Below are 23,040 nucleotides of genomic sequence, written 5' to 3' on the forward strand. Positions count from 1 at the left end.
ACCGCAACCCTGAAAAACGAAAATGTCGATGCAGTTGATATTGAATTCTGTAATGTTTTTTTTTTGAAAAAATAATATAAAGTTGCTACAATAAAAACACCCCATACAAAAATACCGCTACTATAATATTGCATCTATACAATGCCACCACAATAATATTCTATACTTTTTTTTGACATTGAGAAAAGAATTTGATTTTAATTTGAGATGTGTGTGTGGTATAATTTACCCTATGTATATAGTGTGGACCCAAAAAAACGAATGATTCTGGAACGGGTAAACTTTTTTTCACTCTTTATCTTTTCTATAAGTCAAATCGGTCAAATTGGCTAGGACATGGGCGGTTGTCACAATTTAATGTTTCCCAAAGTTATTCCGGATTTTCTATTAATAATCATTTTGAAAGAATTTGGCCATTAATATTGATTTCCATTAAATCGATATGCTGTATAAATATACTACACAGTTCAATCTAAATGAACCATTTTGCATTTCCATTCCATATCAGTTTTTATGCCGGATATGAAACAAAACAAAAAAAATCGAGAAAAACAGAATTGAAAGAATATTTACCCTGACATCTGATATTCAAAAAAACAAACAAGAAAAAAAGTGAAATTCGATCAGAATCGATAGCGACATCTATCGTTTATCAACAGAAAATTATTATTTGTTAATCTTTTATGTTAATTTTTATCAATTTTTGTCAAATCATTTTTATCTAATCAAAAAAAAAAAAAAACAAAATCAATAACTATAATCACATAAGATTAAAGTCATAAATTTATCTTTCTTCTAAAACAACAACAACAAAATAATAAATCAGGATGCAATAATTTATTTATCAAAATTTAGCGCTAAAAAAATCCGAACCAAAATCCTGACCAATTCAAATGAAAAAAAAAAACATGTACATGCAGAATACATGCGCACTTTTAAATCCATCTATCAGCATAGATATTTTTTTTTTTTTTGTCAATATGTTTGTTGTTTTTCTGAGTAACATGATGGCCGATGATATATTAAGTGTTTACTGTTTTGGTTAGTGGTTTGTTATTTCTGACTCATATTTTTGTTTCATGTTAATTTTATTGCTGCGTATTTTTTATTCAAATTTTTTCAATTTGTTTTGTACACGCACGCACATAAACCAAATCATATCAATTGATTTACAATTTGTTGAACATTATCGAAAGCATTATCACCAAATTTGTCATAAAGGCTTCAACAATATTTCAAATTTTGATCACTTTTGATTTTCGATTGCTTCTGTCAAATGTAATAAACAATTTCATCATCTCTAATTACAATCAATCAACAAATCGTTAAATATCAAACCAAATAATCGAATAATTGATTGATTTTTTATTGTGATCAGAAATTAAATTCTATCTATCATCATGGGTGAAGGTTCTATTTCCTGTATGCGTTATATTCTTTGCGCTTTTACGCTTGTATTTGTCATATTTGGCATCCTGTTAGTTTATACTGGATTCTCTACTTTTATAAGTTTGAATCAATACAGTCTTGTTATAACTAATAGTCCGGATGCAGCAACAATCGTACTTTTGGTACTTGGCTTTGTCATCTTTTTAATTTCATTTTTGGGTTGTTGTGGTGCCATAACCGGTAATGATTTTATGCTTCGTACATTTTCATTCATTATCACATTGTTATTGTTGATCGAAATCATCACTGTTGTATTTGTATTCACATTCAAAAAAACGGTAATTCATTAATATCATTAAACGGTTTGTCATAACAATATAATTTTCATATTCTTTTCAACATAGATTCGTCAATCATTGGAAAGTGGCCTGGATGAAGCAATTCGAAAATATAATGATAGTGATGATTCAGCTATCAATAAAATGATTGATGATATTCAAACACGTTTTGCTTGTTGCGGTGCAGATAATCCAAAGGATTGGAAAAATAATACCAATTATACTGATGGATCATTACCAAAGAGTTGTTGTGAAAAGGATCATGGTGTACGTTGTTCAATGTCTGGTCCACATTTTGTATCCGGATGTGTAGAAATCATTACGGGTGAATTACGTAATTCGGTCAGTTATCTTGGATCGTTAGTAGTCACTTTGATCGTGGTTCAAATCATTGGCTTAATTTTCTCCTGTGTTTTGTTGGGTCAACGTCGCCGATATAATTATGTTTAATCATCCAAAGAAAACACAAATCACACACAAACATAAACAAAATTATGAACAAAAAATGAAAATGGTTGAACCATTCTTCATTATTTTTTCTTTCATTCATACCAAGAAACTTTTTTCTACTTTTTTTTTTATAAATTTGAAATTTTAATCATAAAAATGTAGATATAACAATATATCCTTTTCAAAGCACAATAATTTTTAATCTCAAATAAAAATTTTGAAAAAAAATCACAATTTTGTAAAAATTATATTTCGATTCGATATTTTATAATTTAATTCCATGTTCGATTGATTTGATCGATTGAAACAACGTAAAATTCCATTTATATTTTGTGAATAGCCCGTTTTTGGACAATCACAATCAAGCCAACAATCACATTCGAAGATAAGATTATTAATCAATAAGTTCCATTTGGATTGATCATCTTGAATCATTGAAATACCGATAAAAATTTTACCTTGTTTTTTGTATAAAATTGATTGAATTTTTTTGATTATGAGAAAAGTTTTTCGGGCTGATATTCCCAATGAATTGAACACCTGAATATCATCGATTAATATGATAGATTTTTCCGGCATTACAGATAATTTTGATTCAATGTTTTCGACAAATTGATCGGAATCGATTTCATTATCATAATCAAATGTATCGATAACTTTTATTAGGCCATTGTCAATGTAATTTTTTAGATTGATTCCACATTTCATCGAAACAGCGCTATAATGTTGAAGATTTTGTGCCAACAATACAATAAGAATGGATTGACCATTTTTGACAGATTGTTGTAACAAAAGATCGAATGCAAACGGTGATATTAATGGACTTCGATTCGTATTTATAATCAAACGACATTTGTCCAATTCAAATAATGATTGAAATTTTAATAACATGATTATAATCTGGAAAATTCAAAATTAAAACAAAAAAAAAATATTATTCACGTGTTGAATTTTTTTCGCAATTAATTTCATACTTGAAAAGTACTAGAATTTAGTACGCCATCTAGTTATGATAAAATATTGTATTAAAAATATTGGTTGAAGTGTTCCAGGATCAAACAAGAATATAAATAAGAAGAATGTATGTGTTGAGTTTTATTATTATTATTATTATTCTGGTTGTATTTCGGTGTGCATGTGTGAAAATTTATGTTTGCAGCAAGGTATACATATTAATATAGAGATAGGTATTTGAGATGGCGAAATGTAGAGTGAAAAAAGATAAAAATATTTCATTTCAGATGAACTCTTCACAGTAATCGATTCTAATGTTTTATAGCAATCTTTATCAGTTTTTTTTCTGTCTCGATTCCCGGGATTCTTTTCATCAACCTGAAATCAACTTGAATTGAATATGCGCTTCGAATCGAATCGAATAAATAATCCAAGAACCATAATGACTAAACAAAATTGTCAAAACTTATTATTCTGTAACCAAACAACAATTTGATTTTTTAGATTTTTTTTTCTTGTTTCATTTGTTTGTTTGGTTGTTCAATTATGGAAAAAAATATGAAATATTTTGTTTTTCTTCATTCTTCATTCCAAAATCAACATCGACAACCTACGACGAATAGAATATATTGGCAGCTGTCAAAAGAAGAAAATAAAAAATTCCTATTTAATCTAACTAAGTAGAAAAATAAAATAGGTGGCTCCCAAAATTCTGTCGCAATTTTTTATTCTGCTATAGTTGTGGTCTATATTATTTTTGTTGTTGTTTGGTTTTGTTTTTTTTTTTGTTTTGTTTGTTTGTTCGGTCTACGTTTCAGGATCTCTTTTTCTTTACATTACACACACACACACAATGTTATTGTTCAAAATGTATATTTTTACGACGACGAATAATTAATGACTTCAATCTATCTTATTGGAGGTATTTATTTCATCATTGCCTAAAATATATTAACAATGATATCTCACTTTTATTTTCCTATCGTTATCGTTTCTATAATGGTTAGGTGATTCTTTTTCTCATCACACTTTTTATTTTTTAAAAAAATATTAGAATCGACGCTATGAACAAAATTTCTGCAACAAATACAATTTCATTGGATCCAACCCAAACATACAAACAAACACACCGTGTTTTATATATACGTGTATTTTTTTTCATTCGATTCTTTCAATATGATACTATTGTTGAGCCAAAAAAAAGAAAAAGAAAAAGATTTTCTATTGAAATATTATCGACAACAACATTTCATTCTAGTCATTTATAAATGAAAATGATTTAAATATTCGGTTATTGTTGTTACTGTGTTGTTATTATTGTTATTCTTGTTGCTTATCATCGATCTTTTATATATTCTGTTGATGTTGTTTTTATTAGAAAACAAAAAAAACAAAAAAATTAACTTGAAATTTGATTGAATGAAGAGATTTTTTTCTCCCATTCGTAAATGAATCTCCATTTATTAGCTACTTTTGAGGTATGTATAAAGTGTTTCTGTAATTTTAAATTGAAAATATTCAAATTATTCAAAAAAAATATAGGCTATTTTTATTATAATGCTGATTGTTATCACTTGGCGACAAGATTCAATCAAATTGTTCAAGTGTTCAAGAGATCGTTCGAAAATTGTACGAGATGTTATTTACAAGGTAATCGTTTTAGATGAAAATGAATTTAATTACGTAATTTTTTTTGTTTGTTTGTTTGTAGAAATTTATTCCAATATTCACACGTCATGAAACAAATTTATCCTATGAATGTCCATTTCATCCGGATAGAGAATTTCTTTGGTGGCCAATGTATGGCCACTATGATGATGATAATGATGATGATGATGATAATGAAGTAGATAATCATCATTCACGTTGGACTTGTCCAATTTGTGGTATAGATTTTCAATGTTCAAAGCGTTTAATTTTTCATTGGGATACTGAACATCGTTATTCTCGACCATATGTAATGAATCAATTTTTGTTGTTTTTTTTTGTTGTATTTGATATGGTTATTTTGCATTTCTTTTTTTTCAGAGAGAAGATTTCGTATGTTTAGCCGATTATTGTGAAATATTTCGATGTGATATCATTCTAAAAAGAACATTACAAAACCGAAAAAGATTTCTTAATTATTTATCATTTGAAAAAAATTCCGATATAAAAATTGGCCAATGTGATTCGGCCAATATGGCCATCCTACAAGAGATGTGCCTGAATGTAATACAACAATGTATGATCAGTATCGAGAATAATATCTCAACAAGTCAAACATTACGATCGTTACGTAAAGAACTAAGCGATTCGTTTTGTTCCTACCTCACCTGTGAACATTATCACGATGATCTATTTACTGATGATGATGGCACAATTGTATGTTTTTTTTTAAATTTATTTATTTAACAACTAAAATTACATTTATTTTATTTTTTAAAATTAAAAGTCTCGTAAAGTGCCGATAATTTTATTTACAATTGTTGGATTCATTATGTTCATCGGATTTATTCTAGTCTATTATTTTATCTGGAATGTTTTCAAGTAAATTTATCAATATTTTTTAAAATTCGTTTTTCATTTTTCTTTGAATTTCTTCTAGTCGAAACATAGTTAACAATAATGATAATGAAACGAAAAAAACTTTGGATAAATTGGATCAACAAAATTACGATAATAATACGAGCTTTGCATTAAAGACAAAAAAAGAAAACTCTAAAAAATCTTTAAAACAAACAAATATTAATAATTATAATCATCTTCACAATAAAAAACAATCAATGTCCTCCTCCTCATCTAATAAATTTTTTGAAAATATTTTCGAGTTTAATCAGGAAAAATATGATGATTCATTTGAATTCAATGATTTAGAACAGAATCAAGTGTCTAAATTTAAAGCAAAACTTCATGCGATAAATAGCATAATTGAAGAAGAAGAAGAAGAAAGTGAATTTGATATAAGTGTACATTCATATCCGAATATTAATCGTAAAATTTTTCGACGCAATCAACGTAAAATTAAGCTGCCAATGAAAGAAAAAGATGCGAAACATTCATCACAAGAGATTTGCTTCCAAGAGTTGCCCATGAAATTTCATCCAAAATATGTTCAACCAATTAAGCAATTGTATTCAGATCAATATCCGTGTAACAATGATTCAATGTCCGATTCATTTGCCAAGTTATCCAATAAATCTCGTTCATTTTCGCATACACATTTACGCAATGTTCATAATAACAATTTGTCATCCAGAATGTTTAGCAAAAATCCTAGACGACAATATTCAGTGGATGAAGTGGAATGGGAACAACCATTACCTCCAAGAAATTATCAACAATCACATTCTAATCCTTTATTACAACAATTATCGCATTCAAATGCTCAGCCAATTTATTCAAATAAACAAATCAATCCAATATCATCATCATCATTGCCCTTAACATCAAGATATAAATTTTCTGAATGTAATGGACCTTCACGTCATAGGCCAATATCAAAATCAGCAATGTCATATCATATGATGCATCCGGCTAAACGAAGAGAATTGTATGCTGCTTCAAAAACAAATAGCGATGCAAGTATCGGTTCATGTAGTAGCCGATGTAGTAATCCAACTTTTTTCAAAAATTGATTAATATTTTATGTCGAACAATGACTTGAAATTAATCATTAATGAGCATAATAAATTTCAAATCTTTGATATCGACACTGACATTGAACATAATAAAACCCTAAAAATTTTCAATGATTCAAAAAAAATCCGAACATTCCGTTTTATGTTTTTTTTTCCAAATATCTAACTGCGATCACAAACACACACACCAAACAAATGCACCTTTTTTATTTAACACCTGATTTCCTCTGTTAAAACCATCACACCACCACAATCAATCATTGATATTTAAAAAAAAAAATCCTTTTGAGAAAGAAAAATTATTCCTCTTGTTTTTTTGAGTGTCTGTGTGTTTGTATCTGAAAATTCACAAATATAATTATAATATGTTTTCACAGAATTTATTGTTTTAAAAGAATTTTATCAAGTTTTTTTTGTTAAAAAAAATATTATACACTTAAAAAATTTATAATCAACCAATTATAATTGAATTTAAAAAAAAAATTATCTCCCTTTTTGCTCTCCAAATAAATAAATAAATGAAAATTTGATATTTTTTTCTCGTTGCAGGTTAGGTTTATTCAACTTCAATCAATCTAAATTATGTTTAAGAACTTGATCATAATGGATTCCAGCGAAAAAATTTTTTTTTAGAATCCATCTTCTCCAAATGTATAGGATTATGATATTTGTTTGTTTGTTTGTTTTTCCGCTACATTGATAAAATGTTTATTCATTTATTTTTTGTCGTCATCATTTTTTTTTGATGAAAACATTTTCTTTTTTAAAGTGGTTGCATGATTATCATTTATTGACATCAATATTTTTTTTCTTGTTGATGAAAAGATATTATTTCGTTCATTATGTTTTTTGTTGGGGCCTCCAATTTTTCTTTCTTTTTTTTGGCCATTAACATGATAGCTAAATTCATTCAATGAATGGCTTGATGCACAAAGACAAACGAATGAACAAACGAATTAAATGAGGCTCCCAACCTAAAAAAAACAACCAAACATTTATGACCCGAAACTTTAACGAAAAAAAAACTAGCATCATCGAAATAATAACCAGAAGGAAAAAAAATAATGATAATAATAGTCGAAAAAAAGGGGCCTCATGACATCTCATCCGCATTGCTTTTCATTAAGAAAAAAAATTGAATATTTTATCCAGAACAACGGTTTTATATCCGAAAAGATTCAATAAATTTATTGTTGTTGTTCTTATTTCTGGTCAACCAATGATTACCGGTAATAGTCCGATGTCTACTGGTGATAACCCGTTTTAATTATACGGAATTTCTGGTAAGAACAACGGCCATTACACTGGAAGAAAAAAGGATTTCTATTCAGAAAGTGAAAAGATTATTATTTTTTCATATAAAACTGGATTTGGGAAATACCTTTTTTTTTTGTTTCTTTCCCATATGAAAATTATAATGATGATTTTATCTTACAAATAAAAAAAAAAGAGAAAAAAAGAAAAGAGTAATAAACTTGTTTGATCATCATAAGATTTTGACTGATTGATGAAAAAGAGACAAAAAAAAATGAAGAAATACCAAAAACACGTGATTACCGGTTAAAACTAGTGATCACATGACCTCTATTCTCTTTGAACTTCCTTTATTTTAAAGAAAATATTCTTCTCTTCTTTGTTAACGACCTTTATTTTTTTCAAATTTTTTTTTGTGTCGAACATTTTTTTTTTTGGTCCTCATACGGATGTGTATGACATTGACCTAAGAACATCGTCATCATGAAATAATGCCGGATAAATAGGTCGATTCATTTTGTAATTTTTCTGTTGTTGTTCAATACGATTAATATTTGTAATTTTTTGATTATAATAATTGTAAAACGATAACGATAAAAATCTTTTTCCAATCATCCTGGTCTTTGAACTTTTCGACGATAGCAAAAACAAAGGAAAAAAAACAATGGACAATAAGTTGTTCAATCATTCAATTTTTTTTAAGTTTGTTAATTGCCTGATTAATTATCTTGTATTATATAATAAAATCTTGAACAACCAATCCATCGAACCAATAAACATCATCGATTAAAGATCTTTGTTTTTTATTTTATTTTCTACAATCATAATCAAAACGATTGAAAATCAATTAGTATTCTATCTATCTATTGATCAGTAACCAGATTTTCTTTTTTCAACATTCTGTAACATTTATTTTACTTGATTAATGATCATTTATATGAACACCATACACACACACACATATACACAGACATTTATGAAAAAAAATCAGGTTTTCTTTTCGTAATTTACAACGCCTATTCGGTTGGAAAAAAAAAATAAACGAAATATTGAATAGAGAAATTAAACCAGTTAATACAAACAACAAAATGACGGAATTATCATCAATCGATGATTATGCAACATTGTATAAAACAACATTTTGATTTTTCATTTTTCTTCGTCGCCATTGCTATAAAGTTTTTACACAGGAGTTACACAAAAAGTGTTCAAAGAAATCCTTTCATTTCATTTTGTTTCGATTTGAAAATAAAATGGAAAAATTTTTTCGTATGAAATTTTCAACGAATTAGCGTTTCAATTTGATTTTAAACTTGTGATTACAATTGAAGAATAACAATGACAACTTTTTTTTCAAACCATCATTATCATTGAAATTCCAATTCTAATTCAGATCGAACCAAGTCAAAATTTTTTGTTTTGTTTTAAAACTTTAGTTAACGTTGATTTCGGCATCATTATCTGGAACACGGACCAGCCCAAATTCCGAAGAAACAAAATAAAATTTTTTGATTACCTCAATGCTGATTATTCTTGAATTGATAACATAATGTAAAACAAAAACTTTCTACTATTACAACAGACCACTATCATCATCATTATTCGATACCACCACCACCGATTCTTGGAAAAATTATCTTCGATCCGTAATTAGATGTTATTTTGTTTGCATTTCGATTTTCATTTTACTGCAAAAGTTTTCATCCCAATAAATCTTCAAAATAGAGCGGAATAGACATTTGGAAAAAAAATTAAAATCAATTGAAATTCAAGGTTTTTTTTCCATTTTTTCTCCTCACTGCGATTCTCGAATTCTCATTTTATATTGTTTTCTTCGTTATCGTCATCGTCGCCGTCGTCATCGTCTTGTTGTTATCCAAGCTGCTATATAAAAAAAAATTTCCAAGAAAGATCGTCAACAACAACAACTATACACCACCACCATTATCATCTACCACTACAATTTATCATCATTTTGATGAAATACGTGAAACAACGAAACAAAAAAATCCATGATATACGGTGTGTATTTGCGTGCGTTTAGTTTCTTCTCCTCGTTTTTTTTTCGTTGTTGTTGAAGACATCGACGGAGACATTGATGATTATCCTCATTCAACATTCATACAACATAGATAGATATAAATAAAGTCTATAGAGACTATCAAAAAAATATATAGTTAACAATTAAAGAAAAATTGCTACAATCCAATTGTAAAAAAAAAGGAAAAAAGGGGAACACAAAAAAAAGAAGAAGAAAATCTTTCCAAAGTCAAAGAAAAACATCTATATATATTTGAATGCATGCAACAACAACAACATTGAATTGAATTGTATACGACGAAAATTTGAACAAATGAGGAAAATTTCAATAATTTATATCCTTTTTTTGCTGCATTATTTTATGATTGGGATCCACAGTTTTTTTAATACTCGTGTGTTTGTGTGTATGTCTATGTGAGTGGTTGTTGATGGTGGCTGTTTGTTTTGTTTGTTTGAAACTCTTTTTTTTTGTCACTGTTTTTTTTTCTCTCGATGATAATGATGATAATGGATATATATGGTTGTCCTTGTTGTCTGGTTTTCAACAACAACAACAAAAAAACAACTGAATGATGGAAAATTTCATTGAATTAATTGAATGAATGAAACAAAAACAACAAAAAAATGACGCATCTTCAAGTGTCCAGTGTTTTATTCAAATGATTTGTTAAATTCTGATAATTTATCCAAAAAAACTGATTCGAAAATCGATTACGATAAACTTCGATTTTATATGGATTTCCGTCAAGTTTTTTGTTGTTGTTGTTGTTATTGAGAAAATTTACGTGTCCAATTTCCCAAAACATTCATCATCATCATCATCATATTGAAAACATTGTTTTTTGTTCCTGTTTTATTATTATTATTGTTGTTTTGTTTTGTATCAGCTCAAAACATTTGCCTAAAATCTTTTGTTATCGTTTTTTTGTTTGCTTGTTTGTTTGTTATCAGTTATTTATTTATTTATTTTTAAAAATCATCAAAAAAAATTTATTTTGGGAAGAGGAAGTGGATATAACTCCAAAATTTCTTCATTGTTTTTCGATTTGTTGTTGTTATTGTTTTTTTTCTTATGGAATTAATGATGATCCAAATTGAAATGAGCAATTTTCCGAAAGATTTATTATTATGGATCATAATGGATTTGGTGCGATCATCATCATTTTTATTCAATTAAAAATAAATTATAAAAAATGAAACGAAAAAAACGTCGTTATTGTTGTTAAATTATCCCAAAAATTAAAATAATTTGATTCGTTCTTCAAGCAACAACAACCACAAATGAAAACCAAACTCAGGAATTTTGTTCAATCTTTTTTCACAAAAAAACAAAATCTAATCATTATTATTTTGTCTCAACATTCATTAATTTAATTTTTGTCGTGGTAAGTGTTTTCAAACAAAAAAACAAAAAGATTATCTTTATTCTTATCATTTGTTTTTTTTTCTTTACAAAGATTTACCAGATCAAGTCAGCAACCAAAGAAACTTATTGTTTTTTTTTCATTATCATCATTATTATTATTTAAATTGAACAAGAAAAAAAACCGAATCCCTCGATATATTCTTTAATTCCATAATAATTGCAATCAATTTTCATAAAATCATTAAATTTTTCATTTTTTGTTTTTGTTCAACAACCACCTCATCATCATTATTATTATTGTTGGTTATCTTTTTTTTTCTATAACAATTCTACGGGTACATTAAAATTCAACTTGAAAAAATTATCATTGAATTTAACATTATTGTTATTCCATTGAAATTGAAAATAACTGACAAAATTCACATCAAAATATCAAATCCATTTCATTTGTTTTCAAATTGAAACGACTACGGGTATTGTCATCATCATTATAATTTTCTTTCGAAAAAAATATCGATGACATTAAACTACTGGATTTCATTAACGAAATTCTGCAATTATCATCATCATCAACATTGAGAAACTTTCGAAAAATTACGGGAAAATTATTAAAACAAAACAAAACAAAAAAATGAATGAAACATTTTCAAAAAACAAATCATATGCCAAACTTTGATTATAATTTGAAAGTTGAACAAAAAAAAAATAACTTTCAATTTTAAACTACTACGGGTTAATAGTAAACAATTATCAATAGCCACAACAACAAAAACAACCATAACTACTACGGGTCATCTATTCTAATCGAATCAATCTTTCTAATCCAAAATATCATTATCGCAAAAAAAGAAGAAGAATACAATTTCATCCGATTCATTTTCTAAAATCAACATAGTTTTCTTCATTCATCATAGTTTTTTTTAAATATTCTTCGTTCGGGTACAAACAAACAAACAAACGGGTAAAGAATAAACCTGGTGAAGATATTGCCAAAAATAAAAACAAAGGTACAAAAAAAACAACAACAACAACAAAAATTATACCTCAACTAAATCATTATCATTATTATTTGTTTGTTTTTCATTCAAATAAACAAACAAACAAAAAGGAAAAATAATCATCATCTATATTTGCCAATGATTTTTTTTCCGAAATGAAACTTATTCTTATTCATTGATTCACAATTCAATTCAATTCATTTATAAATGATATTAACATCAACCAAATCAAGTGATCACAATTGTATGGCACTATAAACAATCGAATTAAAACGAAAAACAAAAAACAAAATCGCATAATTATTATTATCAAATTTTTTCTCTCTTATATCTGAATAACTAAAGTGTATTAGGTGAAACTTAATTTTTTTCAATCAATCATGGAACCATTAAATGGATCAGATTCTTTATTCAATTTTTGCAACTATTTTCAATCACAATTACAATTAGATCAAGATAAATTATTAATGTCTACCGGTAAAAATTTGAATCTAATTACTAATGGTTCATTATCCAAAGATAATCAATGTAATATCAATGGATTTTCACCATTTTTATCATCATCATCACCGTCATCATCATCGCCATCATCACCACCATCGACATCAATGAACAAACATCAATTTACTGAACGTAATGAAGATTTGAATTTGCAAACATTGAATAAAAATTTACATTCATTATTGAATGATGATTTATTGGCTATTCGACCGAAAAATCCTAATGATCCGGTAATATTATCATCATCGACGACTAGCTCATCTACTGATAAAAGTTTAAATAGTTTTTGTTCTGAATCGAATGATTATGATTCGGCCAACACAAATCAGGATTCATTATTGCTCAATCTTAATGGTTTTCTTAATGCTGCTGCTGCTGTAGGTAATTCTTCAAATCATAACAACAGCTGCAATGATCAACAAAAACCATTACTTCATCATGCAAGTCATCAACAACAACAACAACCGCAACAATTCAGGGAAAATTTACAATCATCGGCTTTTTTCATGTCGAATCATCATCATAATTATAATAATCAACCACAGCAACATCAAACATATGCTTTTCCATCATCATCGAATTCTTCATCACCACCATTGTCACAGACATCGGGTCCATCATCGGCATCATCCGAAGCGGCAGTAACAAACAACACAAATGTTGTTTTCAACCACAACAACAACAATAATAAACCCGATAATGCCAATCGTTTAAATTTTCTTGATTCACAAAATCTTTCTTCGTCATTGGCTCCATCATCAACAACTAACAACAATACAACTTCACCACTTCTATCAAAAGTTATTACTAATTCATTCAATAATCAGATTTCAAGGAAAAATGATAATTTGTTTCATTCAAACATAAATCCATTGGATAATGCATTTTCATTGATGGTATCGAATTCATTGTCGAATAAAAATTCATCAACAAACAATATCGATACAACAATAACAGGACAACAACAGGATATATTACCATTATTTTTAAGATCAAATAATGGAATTTCATTGGGATCATCCACCATAGATTTAGCTGGTGAAAATCGATCATTGATGGCTATCAATAATAATAATAATAATGGCTTACGTAATGCTTCATCAACAAGCTTGATCAACAATGTCAACGCAAATATTCATCCAGAATCTTTATTGTTGAATAGCGGAATTTCATCCACTAATAATTGTAGTAGTGATGGTAATCTTATTTTAGGCAACAATAGCAACAATCAATCACGTAGCAAGATATCACCATCATCATTTAGTAAAAACAATACAAATTGTATGGGAAAAAATTTAGCTTCAAATAGCAATGTATCACCTCCAATCTTGACGAACAACAACAACAATAATAACACCAACATCAATAATAATAATTGTAATTCCAACCAAACGTTATTTACTCCCAATCAACTTGCCATTCTCAATGATCTTTTGGAACAACAGCAACAATCAACAACATTACAGCAACGCTTGTTAAACTTAAATAATAATAATAATAATTTGAACAACTTGACATCATCATCATCATCATCATCGACTGTTTCTGGTTCTAATATTTCAATGTTGACACATTTCGATCATCAAATACAATCATTGGCAAATGAAATTAATTCCACTGTTCAACTTTATGTCAATAGTATTCAGATGCGTAAAGAACAATTGTTAAAACAATTGGAACATGTTCGTAATGCTTATTCATTATTGATTAATCAACAACCAACGGCCACTAATAATAATAATAATAAAAATAAACCACCAATTACTCAATTACCGAAGATTACATTCACACGACCTGATCAAAATCTATTCAAATCGATCACATCATTTGGTTTCATCAATACGCCTGCATTCGGTCCTTATTGTCAAATTAGTGGTGAAGGTCTTTCAATGGCCATTGAAGGAGAACCAACATGTTTTTCCATTATCACTCGAAATTGTTTCAATGAAGAAATGTTGATTGGTAAGTATCTGTTACTATTTTAATTTGATTACAATTTCATTACTTATAAATGAATTTTAGGTGGCGAAAATATTGATATTGAAATTCAATCAAATGAAACGACAGGTCAAAACAATCTGTTTATTTCTAATCCGTCGTTTCAAATACAGAAAAACATTCTTGATAATAATAATGGTAAATATAATGTCACATATACAATACCACGTGGCAGTGGAATACGTTCGGCAAAAATACTCATCAGTATCAATGGTCTACTAACAAGTAATTCTCCATATTTGATCACCGTCAAAACTGAACGATTACGAGAGAATTGGAAACTACTTACTTTGTATGGTGAAGAAGGAACTGAACCGGGTAAATTCTGTCGACCATGGGGTATAGCGATCACACGGCTACCATTACAAAAAGATCCGAATCATAAATTGGTCGGCGACGTCAATGCACCAAACATTCCAATGCAATCAAAATCATTCTATCAATGGCAATGTCCTAATTACCGAAAAGACTACCTCTTGACTGTCGCTGATCGTAGTAATAATCGAATTCAAATATTAAAACTTAGTATCCATGAAAATGGTAACAATAATAATAATAATAATAACTCTTCGGGTCAATTTGTAATGTCGAATTCATCATCAATGGCAATGAACAAAGCAGAAATATCAGTATTGCATGTGTTTGGAAATGGTCCTGGGACTAGACCCGGTTTGTTTGATCGACCTGCCGGTATTACTATTAATTCAAATCTTGGACAATTGATTGTGGCTGACAAGGATAATCATCGCATTCAAGTATTTGTTATTTGCGAGTTAAAATCGATTTCAAATTATCTTATTTGAATTTTTTTCATTTCAGGTTTTCGATTTAGCTGGCGGATTTCTGTTCAAATTCGGTGAAAAAGGCTCAAGACCTGGACAATTTTGTTATCCATGGGATGTTGCTATCTGTCCGCAAACATCGATGATTTTGGTTTCCGATACACGAAATCGGCGTATTCAATTGTTCACACATTATGGACAATATATTTGGCATTGTGGCCAACCACTTGATTCTCCACGTGGCGTAGCTTTTCTTACTCCTGATCGTTATATTATTTCTGATTTCAATAAACATCGATTATTAATTATCGATCGAAATGATTCAAATTCTCATCAGGTAATCAATTCAAGAGATGATTATATAACATCAAAATATATAGGATTCGGTGAAGGATCAGCATGGGGTGAATTTCTTCGACCACAAGGTCTTGTCGCTTCAATCAAAAAGAATTCAATGGTCAGTAAATATGTACAGGTATTGTGTGCCGATTCTCGAAACAATCGAATAGCCATTTATAATTCATTGAATCAAAATTTTGATTATATTAATGGAGATTCATCTATGGCCAATGGCGCTACATTTGATCGGCCATCCGGTATTGCTATTGCAGACAATATTCTTGCTATAATCGATTTTGGTAACAATCGATTGCAAATATTTCAAAACAATCTTGGCTAACGATAAAAAAATTAATTGATTGATTGATCAGAAACAAAATCAATCAAATACTCAATTTAATAATTAATTAAAAGTGCTCATCGATTCAAAATTTTTATCATCATCATCATCATCACAATCACAAAATTTACATAATTTCCAAATTTTACAGTCATTATTTTAAAAATGATGACTGTTTTTTCTCTAAAAAAAATATTCATATAAAAAACTTTGTTCCGAACAAAGTTTTCAAATTCTTATAATTTTTTCTTTATTATATTCTCTTTAATTTACATTACAGACACACATACAATATACCCACAATTTTTCATTATCATTTAGTTTTAATTAATTCTCCACATTTACATCATTAATTCAATGCTCAGTGGTTTTTTTCTGTTGAAAAATTATCAAATTAGTTATTTAGTATAGATTCTGTTAACATATTAGGTCAATATTCATTCATTCAATAGCGTTATAATTCTCAATATGATTTTCGTTTTTGCCCAATTTCACTTTCAGATAACCCTACCACCAACAACAACAAACAAACAAAAAGTGATCATTTGAAGATTCTGATTTTTTTTCTGACTAATCAATCAGAATATTTTGTGATGTCTTTATTTCTTTTGAAATTTTTTTTCGCCATCATTCTTTTTTTTTGTATTGATCACTGCTTTTAGATTTTTTTTTCTTTCATTTCTTTTTTTTTTACTTTTTTTTTGAAATTTTATTTCATCTTCGAGTGATAATTTTGATTTTGTTTAATTTTACACTGACATTACACACTCATATCTATTTCAAAACAAAAAAAAAACCTAAAAAAATCAGCTTTTTCAAAAAGCAATTCTCTCTCACACACAACAGACATAAGAAATTAATAGGAAAAAAATATATAAAAAATTTGGCAAAGATAATCGAAATTATTATTATCTTAAACAGCCTATGATAATTTATCCTTTTTTCTATTGAATATAAAAGGATATTAAGCTTAATATTATTCGGATTAACACGTACAAAACATGCACACACACATATTAACTCAGGTTTATTATTCCTGAAAACATAAGATACATTGAAAATCAACAGAATATATCTCAGGTGTTTATTTTTTTTGTCTGTTTTTTCTCTCGCTGCTTTATTATTATTTACCCCGGTGCCCAATGGACAATTCTACTTTTGAGAAGAAAATCTTTTGGGCCATAATTTCAATTGATTGAAAAAAATTGATTTGTTTGAATACAGATAATATTCATTTTATTATACGAAAAGATAATTCATATATACTCAATTTATAATTGAAAAACATTCATTGATTTTTTTTTGTTTGAACATCAAATACATTTGTGAAACACCAAGATGTGTAAAGAGAGATGTTTGAAACAAAACAAAAAAATATTAATTATACGGAATTTTACTATCATTATTATTATACGGGTTCTTTTTTTCCAAATATTAATTAGTATAAAAAACAAAACAATGTTATTTACCCATGTATTTGTTTCCAAAGGATATTTTGTTTTCAAATGATGCAATTGTTTTTTTCAAAGAATATAATTAGATATCAATTATGGTATTCTGGCTTCTTCTTCTTTTTCTTTTTGCTGCTGTTTCTCATCATTATTATCAATTAGACAAATTTCAACAATTCTCAAACAAACAAATTAAAATAACTGTAATTGTACCCCTCCGATAACCTAAACACAACAAACAAACAATTTAATGACAAAAATTTTGTGAACAAAAACAGACTATAAAAAACATCATCATTCTGTGATCGTATATGATCGGATTTATTGATATGATTTTGTGGTGACATTTGTTGTTGAACAAATAAACAAACAAACAAAAAACACAAATTAGATATTTTAACCAATACAATATTCATTGTCAAATGTTTTTTTTTCTTCTGATTATTCCCGATTGAAACATATGTGAAACATTTTCTTTCTGACTTTTCTTTCTGTTTATTCTTATCTTTCCCTAAATTATAATCTGGCAAACAAAAAAAAATGTCAATTTGCAATTCATACAGAGCAATTCATTAAAGAAATTTTAATTGAAATAAATAAAAATTGATTTTTTGAAAAGAATTATCATTTGAAAATATGTTTTGGCTCGATAGATGGCGTACAAGGTGGTGTTGGAATTCATTTTTGTTTTACTTCCAACATTCGAAATTATTTGGATCATCATTGGATTTCGATTGATTTTGGAAACAATCAATGAATTAAACATAAAAATTATCAATGGTTAATATTTACAAAAAATCATTAAAATTTGGTTGAATTTAGAAAAAAAAATTCATATAGATCTTACGAAGAATCTCTAATAATAATCGTCATCATCATAATGACATTAATTCGGATGATTACCATGGAATTTCCCAACAACAAAAACAACAACAAAAAAACTGATGCATTTTCTCATTATTATGGCTCATTATAATCATCATCATCATAATAATAATGATAATATAAGCTAATTCTTTACGTATCATTTAAAAATATTACAATTTGATTCAAAAGGATGATTAATCTAAATTAATATCCTTAAAAATGATAATGATGATATGATGATTTAGCAGAAAAAAAAGAGTCTGAAAAACGAAAGATTCTTGCTTGTGTGTTTCAGTGAATAGAATATGAATGAAAATTATCCAAAAAATTCTTTCCCAAATTGAAATCACGTCTTTTTGTTTTCTAATTTAATCTTCAGTTTATAATGGTTTTTATGTTTTTTTTTTTATATACGAAAATGGTTATTGTTTTTTCGGTAATTCGATTCTAAATTCTTGAATAAATGAATAGACTGAAAGTATATTTAGTGCAGAAAGAAAATCTAGAACGATCATGATATTCATCCGGAATTGAGAATTCTACTACTAGAACCATAATACCGATTTTGTTCTTTAATTTCCAAGATTTTGTACTCAAAAAAAATTTGTGCAAGAAAAAAAAATCTCATAATAATTTTTTATCTTTCGTTTCTATTTTTTGCTGTGTGTGTGTGTTTGGTAAATGTTTTTTCATACTTTCACTAAATCAAAATGTTTATTTTCCTCGATGATGATGATGTTTATGGAATTATGTTCAAAGATATATAAGTCATATACCCATATGATTACAACTTTGTTTCCAGGCAATTAATTTTTCAAATATTCTTCTCATTTTCTTTTTTGTTGTTGTTGTTTTTTTCTTCATTTTTTTTTATAGTTATGGGTATTTGTTTTCCCTGGTTCATCATGATGTTGGTTCTGATTTTGTTTTTTGTTGTTGTTTTTTCTGGTTTCTGTGTGGTAAATCATCAAAAAAAACCTTTGCTCAAGAATAGATGAAACTTGTAAAAAGTTATTTTGTTCCATTTAGGCTTTACACTAATGATAATGATTTTTTGTTCCAAAATTTCCTTTATGGTGACAATTGAATCATCGATTGTCATCATCGATGATGTTGACCGTCATATCAACCGAAAATGACACACACACATGTATACAACACTAAACAATCATCGAAACAAGATCAATGGCCATTGATATCACCAAAGAGAAAAAAAAGAAAGAATAATGTTATCGTCGACAATGGAATAACAAAAGAAAGAGAAAAAAATCCAAACACAAAAGAATTTAAAAACAAAACACGTGACCGGATTCTTTAGCATTGTGTGTGTGTGTGTGTGTCATATCCAGGAATTCTTCTTTGTTGTTGACCAAAAAAAAAGAAGAAAGAAGAGAATATAACTAGATGCACGTGTCAAGCTTGGCACGCTAACACGCCTTATGTTCGACATTGATATCGAACATATTACCACTATACAATGAATGAAATACAACAACAACATTAATCTTTTCAAACCTATGATATTCTTGTATTCTTTGTATTCAAAGATTTCAAGGGAAAAAATGAAAATTTAGTGAGTGATGAAAAATATATAAGTGTTTTTGATTCATATTAACAACGTAGTATGCATACAGGATTCTCATTTTCGTTTCCGTTTCGTGTTTTCGTTTTCATTTTATTTCATTCAATGAATGAATGAATGAATAATGAATGATGAGACTTGAACGTTCATAAATGATGAATCGTCATTGACCTTAATCAGGTTATACTTTTTCCATACTTTTTTTTCTGATTATTATTACTATTACTGAATTCTGAATCAACAAATAATGAACATATCAATATTCCTATCGTTTGTTTGATTTTGTATTTTTATGTGATACGTGTGTGTGTCAACGTTTAACTACATTGATAACTTATTTTTGAATTTTTTTTTTGTTGCAAACAATAGAATTCGGATATCGATCGGTTGTTTTCGTTTGGATTTATCAATCAGTGAGGATAGATTCTGTTTTTTTTTCTTTTCGAAAAAATTATCTTCATTTTTTTACACAGGAAAAAAACGATTTTTTGAGATTGATTTTTTTTTGTTGTTCCAATTCGATTTTAGGATTTGAATCAACAACAACAAAAAAAAAGAAAAAATTTCAGATTTTTTCCCTCTGCTGCTGTCACTGAATTTATTTTTGAAAAAAATTAGTTTTTTTTCACTTTTGTTTCGATTCAATTCAACAAAAAAAAAAAATATTTCATTTTTTTTCAATATTTACCGAAATCAAAATTGTACACCCAATATAAATCGTATTTATTCATGCATTCAATAGAAACTTTCGTTTTTTTTTCATTTTTCACTGACTTTATCTTTTTTTTTGACAAAACAAAATATGATTACGCCCGAATCTAACGGTTTTTTTGCTGGCTCTTTTGTTCCTCGAGGCTGGTCGATCCAAATGTTTTTTGCATTTGCATGTTTGTGTGTGTGTGAATGACAAATATAATTAAATTTTAATCCATTTTAAATTCAGCAACAAAAAAAAAAACACTGAAATAATTTCATTCAAAACAATCATGTTGTTTTTTTTTGGGGTGTTATCTTTCAGATTTTGATGTTTGTTTGTTTTGTAATGATAATTTTTTCAGCAAAAAAAAAATCTTTACATGTCAAAATCATCAACAAAAAAATGATGATGCAAAAAACAAAACATCATTACCGTTATCATTGGCTAGATTAATGATAATTTTTTTTTTGTTTGGTTGGTTTAGAAAAAAAATTTGCAAGGGTGAGGTTTGAAATGTTTTTAATCCATTATCTGAATGTTTGTTTGATGTTTCAACAGAAAAAAATTCATTTTGTCAATGATCTCGAATTGTTTGTTTGTTTGTTTTCTTTGATATTTGAATTGAATTCCAAAAAAAAATTGAAACAAGAATAAAATCCATTATAAACGACTTTTTTCCACTCTCTCTGGTTGAATCTCGTTTTTTTTTGTTTTTTTGTTTGAAAAAATGAAAAATAGGCTTTGTTTTCGTTGCTCGTCGTCGTCGTTGTTGATCATCAAAGCGTAAGCAAATCTTAATTCAACCAACCAAACAGACAAAGACCCACACACACCGATTCAAGAATTATTCTGTCACTGTTTTTCCCATCTTTTTCCAAAACTATTTTTCTGTTTGAATTATGTTGTTTTTTTTTCATTTTCCATTTTCAAAATTCATAATCTAAAGCCGAAAACAAACGAAAAACGAAAAACAAAAAAAAAATCATTTTGTTTATTTATCAGTTTGAAACAAAACAAAACAAAAACAATGATATCATTATCATCATTAAATAGAAATGATTTATTTAATAATTCTTTTAATGATTCTGTGATACTGATGATGGTGGTGGTCTTTGCTTTCCGAAATTCTGTTGAATTCTGTGTTTTGATAGAATTTATTTATTTTTTGTTTTTCTCTTCGTTACTAATTATCATTATGAATAATGAATTTTTTTTCATCTTTCGTTCATTCATTTATCAAATTTTCTGAAACAACAAAACATTCAATGTTTATCGCGGTTTTTTATGTGCTGCTTGTTTGTTTGTTTGATATCGATAAACATTATCAATTTCTCTTCTCAATAAGGATGATGATGATAAAAAAGATTGAATTCTTTACATTGATCATTGAATTGACATAACATTGCTATGCTATATCAATGTTCATTCATTTGTTTGGTGACAATTGTTTTATTATAGCTATCATTATCCATTGATAATGATAATGATGATGATAATAGTTTTTTTCTTCTAAAAACCATTTCTTAATCGTCAATCATTTTTTCTTTTTTACCATTTGACGATATAAAATGGATGGCCATGTCATTTGAAGAATATGGATGGCCCTTTGGTTTTGTTTTTTGAAAAAAAGCCCAGTCATCATCATCATCATAAACTGGAAAATGTTGAAAAGAAAATAAACTTGAGATTTATTGTTTTCGATTCTGTGTGTGCGATGTAATGTCCTTTTTTTCTGGTTTTCCTGCTTTAATAGAATTTTTCTCTTGTTTGATGTCAAGCGTTGATGGTCTATTCTTTTTGCTATCTTATTGTTCATTTGATGATGATGATGATATGATTCTGAATTCTGTGTGATTCTTTTCTTTTCTTTTTTTGATTGTGTTACAAACTAAACAACACAATTCTACACATTTTGAAAACAAAATGATGACAGCTAAAATCAATGACCATCTTGTTGTTGTCGTTTGTCTTCTTTTTTTTCAAAGTACAGAATATCCGATGAACAATCATTATTCAACAAACCAAAAAAACAAAACAAAATCTGTATTTAAAAAAAAATATATTGTCCAGAACG

The 23,040-nt window shown here is 27.7% G+C and overlaps 4 protein-coding genes across 6 annotated transcripts; 3 read left to right on the forward strand and 1 right to left on the reverse strand.

Moving 5' to 3' along the window:
- The first annotated feature begins 1,114 nt into the window (after window positions 1-1,114).
- On the forward strand, window positions 1,115-2,260 carry LOC113797298 (CD63 antigen-like). Its single transcript, XM_027347654.2, has 2 exons — window positions 1,115-1,727; window positions 1,794-2,260. Exons 1-2 carry the CDS (start codon window positions 1,401-1,403, stop codon window positions 2,175-2,177), a joined length of 711 nt encoding a protein of 236 aa, XP_027203455.1. The 5' UTR covers window positions 1,115-1,400; the 3' UTR covers window positions 2,178-2,260.
- On the reverse strand, window positions 1,251-18,310 carry LOC113797299 (uncharacterized). 3 transcript variants are annotated; one of them, XM_075824738.1, is made up of 2 exons: window positions 17,839-18,298; window positions 1,251-3,077 (listed from the first exon to the last, which is right to left on the reverse strand). In XM_075824738.1, exon 2 carries the CDS (start codon window positions 3,066-3,068, stop codon window positions 2,406-2,408), a length of 663 nt encoding a protein of 220 aa, XP_075680853.1. In that variant the 5' UTR covers window positions 3,069-3,077; window positions 17,839-18,298; the 3' UTR covers window positions 1,251-2,405. The 3 variants fall into 3 exon arrangements, 2 of the variants coding, with proteins under 2 accessions (XP_075680853.1, XP_075680854.1); XM_075824739.1 differs by lacking the exon at window positions 17,839-18,298 and adding an exon at window positions 3,152-3,651; XR_012847241.1 differs by lacking the exon at window positions 1,251-3,077 and adding an exon at window positions 4,907-5,216 and having other exon boundaries at window positions 17,839-18,310.
- LOC113797330 (uncharacterized) lies at window positions 4,461-7,252 on the forward strand. The gene is made up of 6 exons (XM_027347687.2): window positions 4,461-4,609; window positions 4,674-4,781; window positions 4,843-5,088; window positions 5,160-5,495; window positions 5,566-5,660; window positions 5,719-7,252. The coding sequence occupies exons 1-6, from the start codon at window positions 4,580-4,582 to the stop codon at window positions 6,746-6,748; spliced, it is 1,845 nt and encodes a 614-aa protein (XP_027203488.2). The 5' UTR covers window positions 4,461-4,579; the 3' UTR covers window positions 6,749-7,252.
- Window positions 11,028-18,437, forward strand: LOC113797329 (uncharacterized). Its single transcript, XM_075824734.1, has 4 exons — window positions 11,028-11,430; window positions 11,503-14,872; window positions 14,933-15,663; window positions 15,728-18,437. The coding sequence occupies exons 2-4, from the start codon at window positions 12,790-12,792 to the stop codon at window positions 16,367-16,369; spliced, it is 3,456 nt and encodes a 1,151-aa protein (XP_075680849.1). The 5' UTR covers window positions 11,028-11,430; window positions 11,503-12,789; the 3' UTR covers window positions 16,370-18,437.
- Window positions 18,438-23,040: the final 4,603 nt, after the last annotated feature.

Source organism: Dermatophagoides pteronyssinus, unplaced genomic scaffold, assembly GCF_027571235.1.
Source record: "Dermatophagoides pteronyssinus isolate colony J.1.1.1.1 unplaced genomic scaffold, Derpt_VIB-CSIC_2022.12 sq0002, whole genome shotgun sequence".
NCBI classification, from domain to species: domain Eukaryota; kingdom Metazoa; phylum Arthropoda; class Arachnida; order Sarcoptiformes; family Pyroglyphidae; genus Dermatophagoides; species Dermatophagoides pteronyssinus.

Bases quoted from the DNA above. Each gene is read 5' to 3' on its own strand.
- LOC113797299 (XM_075824738.1), bottom strand. From the start codon at position 3,068: ATGTTATTAAAATTTCAATCATTATTTGAATTGGACAAATGTCGTTTG.
- LOC113797330 (XM_027347687.2), top strand. From the start codon at position 4,580: ATGAATCTCCATTTATTAGCTACTTTTGAG. The intron at 4,782-4,842 runs GTAATCGTTTTA...GTTTGTTTGTAG, and splicing joins TACGAGATGTTATTTACAAG to AAATTTATTCCAATATTCAC. The intron at 5,089-5,159 runs GTAATGAATCAA...CTTTTTTTTCAG, and splicing joins ATCGTTATTCTCGACCATAT to AGAGAAGATTTCGTATGTTT.
- LOC113797298 (XM_027347654.2), top strand. From the start codon at position 1,401: ATGGGTGAAGGTTCTATTTCCTGTATGCGTTATATTCTTTGCGCTTTT. The intron at 1,728-1,793 runs GTAATTCATTAA...TTTTCAACATAG, and splicing joins TATTCACATTCAAAAAAACG to ATTCGTCAATCATTGGAAAG.
- LOC113797329 (XM_075824734.1), top strand. From the start codon at position 12,790: ATGGAACCATTAAATGGATCAGATTCTTTATTCAATTTTTGCAACTAT. The intron at 14,873-14,932 runs GTAAGTATCTGT...AATGAATTTTAG, and splicing joins CAATGAAGAAATGTTGATTG to GTGGCGAAAATATTGATATT. The intron at 15,664-15,727 runs GTATTTGTTATT...TTTTCATTTCAG, and splicing joins AGGATAATCATCGCATTCAA to GTTTTCGATTTAGCTGGCGG.